Below are 10,000 nucleotides of genomic sequence, written 5' to 3' on the forward strand. Positions count from 1 at the left end.
ACAACAAATGTTTATATATGAGTCGTTTTCATACAAGGCGATTGTTTTAATCGTACGTCGTGGCAGCAGTGTACAAGGCAGTTAACAGAGGTTTTCTCTTGGGATTTCCACGCCAATGAATTTCATTTCCTGTAAGCTGATGGGTCTTCACTAGTTCATGGCAGTTTAGTATTACTATGACTCTCATTGTGGTCTTAATTGCTTTTGTTTTGTGTCAATCATTGTTATTTTTTATCAATATTATTATTATTATTATTATTATTATTATTATTATTATTATTATTATTATTATTATTATTATTATTATTATTATTATTATTGATGTTTTGGTAATGATAATAGTAAAAATAATAATAATAATGGTAATACCAGTAATAACAATAATAATAATAATAATGATAATAATAATAATAATAATAATAATAATAACAAAGATAATAATAATAATAATTAATGATAATATTATTATTGTATTATATTGTTATCATCATTATTATTGTTATTATTTTACATCATCAATATTAATTATAATAATAATAAAAAATATTATTGTTATTATTTTGTTAATAATAAAATAATAATAATGATGATGATGATGATAATGATAATAATGATAATGATAATGATAATGATAATGATAATGATAATGATGATGATGATGCTTATCATCATCATTGGCTTACTAATATTATGATCTTTGTCAACATTACAACCATTGTTATTATGATTATCATCAATATTATTATTGTTAACTTTATTATTATTATTTCATTCGTGTTTTTGTTATTGCTATTCTTCTTATTATAATTATCACTACAACTACTTTATTATTATTATTATTATTATTATTATTATTTGATTATTATTATTATTATTATCTTTATCAGTATTATTACTATTATTGTTATTTAGATTATTACTATTATTATCAACCTTATATTTGTTTGTTATTATTATCATTATTATTTATTATTGTTAATATTAGTATATTATTATTATTATTATTATTATTATTATTATTATTATTATTATTATTATTATTATTATTATCATTATTATTATTGCTGTCTTTGTTGTTGATTGTTAAAATTGTTATTATTATTAATAATAACATTTATTGTTATTATTACTGATTTTTTTGTTTCAGTTATTATCATTGTTATTATTATTATTATTATTATTATTATTATTATTATTATTATTATTATTATTATTATTATTATTATTATTATTATTATTATCATTATCATTATCATTATCATTGTTGTCATCATCATCATCATTATTATTGTCGTTATTAATAAAATATAAATCATTATTGCAATAATGATATTGTTATTATTATTAAAAGTAACTTTATTATCATTTTATCATCATTACAATAACGATAATCATAATTTATATTATTATCATTGTCATTTTCATTATTGTTATTATCTTTATTATTATCATGATAATTATCATAATTATTATGATAATTGTTTTTAATGAAATAATTATAATTATTATCATTATCCTTATCATTATCATTATCATTATTATTATTATTATTATTATCATTATTATTATTATTATTATAGTTGTTGTTATTATTATTATTATTGCTATTTATTATTATTATTGTTATTAATATTATAATTATTATTGATAATATTATAATGATTACTATAATCATGATTATCATCATTAGTCATTGTTATTATTAACATTGTTGTTGTTGTTATTAGTATTATTGTTTTTATTATTATTATTATTATTATTATTATTATTATTATTATTATTATTAGCATCATCATCATTATGCTTTAAATATTATTATTGTTATTATTATTATCAGCATCATCATTATGTTTTTAATTTATTATTATTATTATTATTATTATTATTATTATTATTATTATTATTATTATTATTATAATTACTATAATCATCATCATTAACATCATCATTATCATTATTAATAGTAGACCATAAATATTTTATCTATTTTTGCCTTAACCTAATTGCCTTTATTATATTTTATATTCCTATAATTAATTTAATTATTGTTATTGTTATTATTGATTTTACTATTGACATTATTATTATTATTAATATTATTATTATTATTATTATTATTATTATTATTATTATTATTATTATTATTATTATTATTATTATTATTATTATTATTATTATTCATTTTATATTATCCTTCTCCTCATCAACATTGTAATTACTATTGTTATTATTATTATTAGTAGTTGTAGTTGTAGTTGTAGTAGTAGTAATACTGTTGTTATTCTTCTTCTTCTTTTTATTATTATTATTAATATTATTGTATTATTATTATTGTTGTTGCATCATCATCATCATCATCATTATTATTATCATCATCATCATCATCATCATCATCATCATCATCATCATCATCATCATCATCATCATCATCATCATCATCATCATCATCATCATCATTATCATCATCATCATCATCATCATCATCATCATTGTGAATTCTTTTTATTATTATTTATACATTATTATTATTACTATGATTGTTTTTAGTATTATTATCACATCATCATCATCACCATCATAATCATTATTATTATTATTATTTTATTTTACTATTGTTATTATTATTATCATTATTGTTGTTGCCATTACTCTTTTTATAGTTATTATTAGTATTATTAGTTATTATTATTATTTTACATCATTGCAGTATTAATAATTGTTTTCATACTGTAGCAATCATGATGATGATGTTAATAGTGATAAAAAACGACAGTAATAGTAATAATAATAATAACAATGTTAATAGTGATAAAAAAAAGATAGTAATTGTAATAATGGTAATAATAATAATTATAATATGATGATGATGATGATGATGATAATAATAATGAATTTTTTATAATAATGATAATAACTATGATGTTTACAATAATGATTATGATAATAATAATAATAATAATAATAATAATAATAATAATAATTATTATTATTATTGTTATTATTATTATTATTATTAATATTATTATGATTATAATTATAATTATAATAATAATGATAATGATTATTTTAATAATGATGATTATAATGTTGATAATAATAGTAATGATGATAATAATTATAATAGTAATAATTATATATCTGTTTCATGCTATAGTGATTGTTCTAATTGTAGTTGTTCTGAATGTTTTCGGTCATCATAATTTCAGAATTTCAGAAGTCAGTATTTTTTAAATCCCTAATAAGTAAGTTTATCAAACTTTTGTCTTTTTGATTGTGATGTTTATCTTTGGTGGCGTGATAACAAGGAATGTGTGATGTTCAAGGTCCACAATCTTTTTTTTTTTTTTTTTTTTTTTTTTTTTTGACATGTACTGCTGTAACTCATATAATGTTATAGTTTGTGGTGACTGGTATGGGGCTTTTTTTTTTTTTTTTTTTTTCAGGAGTTTAATTAATCATAGGTACTTAATGACGATGATGCTAAGGGAAAAAATGAGAGCTGATATCATAAGAGTGAACAAGAGTGTAAATACGTTTGTGAAATGTTTAGTCAATTTAAACTTTCATCTTTAATAGAGTTATCATTCATTCACTGCAGTCATTATTATGCCTATCAGTAAATGAAGGTTTGAATTAATCAGATATTTAAACGTATTTACGGGCACTTGGTCAGAGAAACCCTCGGACGCGTCTGCAATGTATCAATGTATCTGCACGGCCTTGAGCATATTATTTTTGGGCAAAAAATAATGGTTGTAGTGTAGAAGGCATGCCGTCCTATATACCGGTGGGTTCCAATCTATTTCGTTATGTGGCCTCCGACCAATATGTTATAATCTCCTTGGCCTCGTCAGTGACTCATCTTTTCAGATTCAGTTATTACTAGTTATGGATAGTGTAATGATGCCAATAGCTAAAGGATTGAAAGATTCCTATTTATTGATATGCGAGAGATAATTATATGTACGTGTTGTAGGTGAGATAAAACTCGCTTTAATTTGATGTCGAAAATTTTCTGATTGCTCCATGGCCCCCAGAGAAAGTACCCCGTGCCCACCCTGGGGGCCATAGCCCCAAGGTTGGGAACCGCTGAGCTATCCTTTTCACTATAAAATAAATCCATTGCAACATATATTTACACTAATTGTATTTTATCAATGTTCATTCTGATTATTTTTCATTGCAAAGTATGCAACAATAGCGGTACACAAGAGACGTATGTTGTAAAAAGTTTAAGGGGGCATGTGGGAATTTCCTCAAATGTTATACCAAAGATGTAGAATGCTAAAATGAACAATATACCCAATTTTGAAGAAACTCGGTAAGACCTTTGGATTTTACTGATAGGAAACCAATTTACCCCCCTTCACCCCCCATTTTTAGCTTGCCATCCCCTTAATGTAATACCTGTAGCGCGTGTGTTTGAGTGAACAATTCTTACATTTGCTTCTTTTTGAATGTGTCTTTATCATCAATAGCACCAGGCATTTGTTTCGCACAATATAGATAACAATATAACAGTATTCGCGCACGCACGCACACACACACACACACACACACACACACACACACACACACACACACACACACACACACACACACACACACACACACACACACTCAGAGAAATTGCTGAAAGGGATCCTACGCTCGTTGGGTGACTACCATTTTTTTTTTCTCTACATGAGCAAATGCGGCTAACCCAAGCCTCTCTCTAGTTTTACATTAAAAATAACTATATTTATCATATTTATATATATTACAAGTCGCATTATCACCAAGTACGATAGTTCTAATCATCGGTCGCGCCACATCCTGCCACCTTACGTCGCATATTTTGCCCACAAATTCTAGTCCATTATTAACGAGCCTTTCGGGGTTAGTGTCGTCAATACCTCCACTATCATTTATCTTGTTACCTATGTTAAATTGTTTGCTAAATATCGCGCTTCTGACCGAAGAGAAATCAGTGAATAGAAGTGGCAGTACTAGTCTAAAGGTAGTTAGTTATATAAAGTGGTCAAAAATTAAAATTCTCTGTATTCCTATATAATATTCGCGGTTAATGCGATATCCCGATTGTTTTTTGTTTTTTTGACAGTCAACTGACATGAAAGCTTTTCATGTTGTCTGCAGCTTATAAATTAAAATCGTATACAATTGCACGATTTTGAGAATTTTCTTTTACTTTTTCGGAGAGTCCCCGTAAAATTCCGCAAAATTTGCATTTTCTTTCTCACAGCCGTATTTTTATAGAAAATGAACGGTGTGGAGAGGTACCAAAAGATTTCTAATTTACATGCTTGCATAAATAAATAGGCGTTTATATTGATGCTTTATATATATCACACACACACACAGACACATACATACAGATGTATATATGTGTATATATATGTATATGTATATGTATATATATATATATATATATATATATATTCCTGTTCATCCATCAGTCTGTCTGTCTCTCTGTCTTTCTCCCCCCCCCCCCCCTCTCTCTCTCTCTCTCTCTCTCTCTCTCTCTCTCTCTCTCTCTCTCTCTCTCTCTCTCTCTCTCTCTCTCTCTCTCTGTATACATATACATATAAATATACATATACACACACACACACACACACACACACACACACACACACACACACACACACACACACACACACACACACACACACTTGTATTTATGTATGCATGGCAGTGTGTTTATTTATTTGTTTGTTCTTTTCATTAAGCAGCAAGGTGTATCAACGCATTATAATTTAGATTAGATTACAACAATCATTATAATAAATAAAAGTAAATAGAAAATAAAAGAAAATAACATCTGCTTTTCTGATTTCAGGTCGACCGTATTTCAAGATGACCTCTAAGGACAGTGCACATAACCGGAGAAACAATGAACTGTGGGTTTATCAGGAGTACACACCGGTTTAGTTTATCTGCAAGTTTGTAGTCTCCAGGAGGATTCTTACATATCATTAAAGCTGTGTTATTATGTTGCAACTTATCGCCGTAAATACACCATGGCTTCTTTGATTCGCATTGTTAATAAGCGAAGGTTAAGCAAGGCTTCAACGCAAAAGCTTGATGATGGAACCGTGCTATCAACTTTCTACAAGGACGAAACATGTGCTTCAAATACCTCCAATAACAACTCTGATGCACCAGGAAAGAATGTAGAAAAGAACTCGCAACATTTGCCACAGAAACCTTCAACAGACGGGGAGTGCAAGGATGTAGCGGAGCCTCTTTTAACTTCACAGGAAGAATGCACAGTGGTCACATCACAATATATGGCGACGGGTTTCACACAGCAGTCGACAGCAGAGTCACCACCACAAAATCCATCCTCTTCCTCACAGACATTACTAAATGATGTCACTCCCTCGCCAGAAGAAAAAAACACAATCGCGCAGCCACTGAATCCCGATGCTCCACTACAAAATACAGGGATTTACACCACAGAAGACCGTTTTGTGTTTCGGTTGTACAAACTCGTCCAGACTGTAGCTGTTTACGTTTTACAGCTTGTGTTTTCCTGGAGCATACAGGATAAACCCGTCGAGATGAGTTTATGCGATTATTTTATTTCGGTCAAGAATATGAGTAAAGTCAAATTAAGAAGACTTTTCAAGAAAACGCAGATGGACGCCTTGCAAAATTCTTCTTCTGATGATTCCTTTGACGTGACACTGCTATTTGCGTGTATCATGTGTGTGTACAAAGAGACGGACAGTGTTATGCAACATATCAAGTATATCAAAGGTTTTAGGAATGACCTCGCGCATTCTAAAATGAATATTGATCATTCAACCTTTTTAGACAAAATTGACAGTTTACGGGACCACTTTACAAGGGCGCTACAAACAGCTGGAGATATAAATTCCATCCCACAAGATGTTGTGAGAAATCATGTGCATAAAGTCAATGAAAATATTAATAAGATCATACAAGAACAGATTGTCCAATGGGACATTACAAGCTATGAAAATGAACTTTTGTTTGAACAGAAACTATACAGTCTTTTGACCATTGGTTCACAGAATCTAAAAGCCTTGTATGAACAATGGGTTTATCTCACCCCTCTCTCCTTCGTCAGTGGGAACACCCAGCTTCAAACGAGTATGGTGTTTACTGAACTAGAAATCGTAGAGACAGGCCCGAGAGGAAATGGCCTGCTGGTGAAATACCAAGATTTCTTCCATGTCGCCGCGAACTGCCGATCTTTGGATAATAAAGAAAGGCCAGCAAAGGTCATTCTTGTCGAAGGCCCTGCGGGATCTGGAAAAACAACTTTGACCAAAGTGATCATCGATAACTGGATTCAGGGGAGAGATGCGATCAAAGGTCTTACAGAGTTCCAGTTGCTGTTTTATACTGAGTGCAGGAATCCTTCTATAAAGAGTTTCTCTCAGCTTTTAACAGTCCTGATGCCTGACGCTGCGAAAAAATTCCGAACGGAAGATCTGGTCAGCTGCGTTCTTGCATGCAAAATTCTCGTGATTGTGGATGGAGTTGATGAGATGACCCCTTCCTCTCGTGTGCTCTTCGAAGAAATATTGTCCTTGATAAACACAGCCGACCTAACAGTTTTTATTACCACAAGACCGGAGGCTGTCGATGATTTCTCCAAGATGGTACCTCTTGATATAAAGACAATGCACATCAAGATTAAAGGGATCCCTGAAGGTAAGCGAGAGGAATTTGCCTTGAAGTACCATTCCGAGATGGAAAGGACTGGCCAAGGCTCGCGGGACACATCAGGACTTGTGAAATATTTGAGGAAAACGGGCGTGCATCTGAAAGATCATTGGCGTCTTCCGCTACACTTAGCGATGGCGGTCATTCTATGGGTGATCTGCCCAGATGCCATCAACGGCGTAACAACAGCAACGGAGTTGTTCATAGAAACTGAAAATCTTCGGGATGAAAAACTGTGCGAGAGAGTGAAGAAACATGAGCAATGCAAGTGCCTTCCTGTCAAGGAAATCAAAGAGAAGATCGAGATTTTCCGATTGAGTCTCTATAAAATCGCCTTATACGGGCAAAGGGAAAATGACATAATCTTGACCAATGACTCACTGGAGATTTTCGAAAAGCTCTGCAGGTTCCTCAATTTGCCCGAATCTGAAGTGATGGGAGCGTTCTTCGTGAAGAAAATCACTTGGAGTGGTACAGGCATGCAAACGCAGTGCAGTTTCGCCCATAAAGGAACCCAAGACTTTTATTCCGCAATGCATGTTGTAAACGTCCTTCACGGAAAAGAATACCCGGAGGGCTTAGAACACATGCAGACTTGTTTGGAAACGTCTTGGCAGAAAATACTGACGTTGAAGAAGAAAACCATCTTGAATATACTGAAAGATGTCTACAGATCAAACCCAGAGGACTTCAATCTCAAGAAGTTCCAGAATGTCCTAGTGCACCTCACTGGCCTCGTGGGGAACGGAGGAGAAATCTGCCGCAAGGAAATCTTGTCAGAAATGGTGAAATTGCTAAGGAGATCAGGCATCGATGACGAGCAGGCATGGCTAGACATCCTCAGTGACATCAAGATCAACGACGCCATCAACAAGGAAGTCTCTAAGTACATACCTGACATCATGAACCTCAACGGTCACATAGAAATAACGGATTCTCGCGTTGCCACCTACGCCAAGATGATTCTTCATGCTAAACCCACCCGCGTGACGATATGCATCGATAACGATCCAGAACAGGTTCCATGTTTGCAGGATTTGATGGAAGCTTTGTACTACATGACGTGTGAGACGGAGTTGTTCTTTTACCATGATTTCCTCCAGCCTAATTCTGACACCCTTGGCGTTGACAGTCCACTGCCGCAACTCTTCAAAGTGTATGTAACTATTTAACTTAGATTTTACATTTATTTACATTCCTGTCACATATTGTGTACATTTGCTTTCAGCGATTAGAATATATGACCTTTTTTGTATAAGAATTGGTTTAATTATATAGTTTATTTGGGACAAACTTATTTAAGATATAATGTTGATTTAGATGCCCATGCAATGCTTTATCTCACACAGAGGATAACACAGTAATATTGTCCAAGCAAACGATGACATAAGTGTATATCTAACTCTAACAAGAAAACCAAATGCTTTGAATGAGGCGTTAATCAAAACATATCAATTCCATCTAAATGGTTATTCGATTCATCGCTCTCCTGTAAACCTCTTTTCAGCATCAGAATCATTAATTAACGCTCTGCTTTTAACAAAGATCCCGCGTAACCAAGTTCATGGGCCACATCGACCAGGCACTCCTGAGGAAACTTCCCGACGACCTCCGAATGGTGTGCGTTGTGGCCGTGGACGAGAGGCACTGCCAGATGCTCCTGTCTCGGGTCACGTCCTTGCCGAAGTTGGAGTGGGTTTGTGAGTAGGATGTATATGTCTTTTTGAACACACACACACACACACACACACACACACACACACACACACACACACACACACACACACACACACACACACACACACACACAAAAGCACACACACACACAAAAGCACACACACACACAAAAGCACACACACACACACAAAAGCACACACACACACACAAAAGCACACACACACACACACACACACACACACACACACACACACACACACACACACACACACACACACACACACACACACACACACACACACACAAAAGCACACACACACACAAAAGCACACACACACACACACACACACACACACACACACACACACACACACACACACACACACACACACACACACACACACAAATATAGATGGTTTATATTCAAAGTTACCAGAACTAGACGCAATTATTGAAAGTTATAAGCCAGATGTAATATGCATCATTGAATCCAAACTGGATATGTAGGCGATGTAACATTAGAGACTCAGAGACCACAATATTTGGAGAAAAGATAGTGCAAATGCAAATGGGGGGGGGGGGGGGGAGAGGGTAGCAATAGTAACAAGGAAAGGCAATTGAGGTA

The 10,000-nt window shown here is 32.3% G+C and overlaps 1 protein-coding gene across 5 annotated transcripts in view; it reads left to right on the forward strand.

Moving 5' to 3' along the window:
* The window catches only part of LOC125035124, an 18,302-nt gene that overhangs the window by 321 nt on the left and 7,981 nt on the right, over window positions 1-10,000 (forward strand). For 2 of the 5 annotated variants that reach the window (XM_047627301.1, XM_047627297.1), the window contains exons 1-3: window positions 1-131; window positions 5,840-8,854; window positions 9,244-9,398. The exon at window positions 1-131 is cut by the window's left edge. In XM_047627301.1, the coding sequence (XP_047483257.1) occupies window positions 6,021-8,854; window positions 9,244-9,398 (2,989 nt within the window). In that variant the 5' untranslated portion in view covers window positions 1-131; window positions 5,840-6,020. Of the gene's footprint in view, window positions 132-3,206; window positions 3,243-5,839; window positions 8,855-9,243; window positions 9,399-10,000 lie in introns of all 5 variants that reach the window. The other 3 variants (XM_047627298.1, XM_047627300.1, XM_047627299.1) reach the window with 2 other exon arrangements.

Source organism: Penaeus chinensis, chromosome 19, assembly GCF_019202785.1.
Source record: "Penaeus chinensis breed Huanghai No. 1 chromosome 19, ASM1920278v2, whole genome shotgun sequence".
Classification (NCBI taxonomy): Eukaryota; Metazoa; Arthropoda; class Malacostraca; order Decapoda; family Penaeidae; genus Penaeus; species Penaeus chinensis.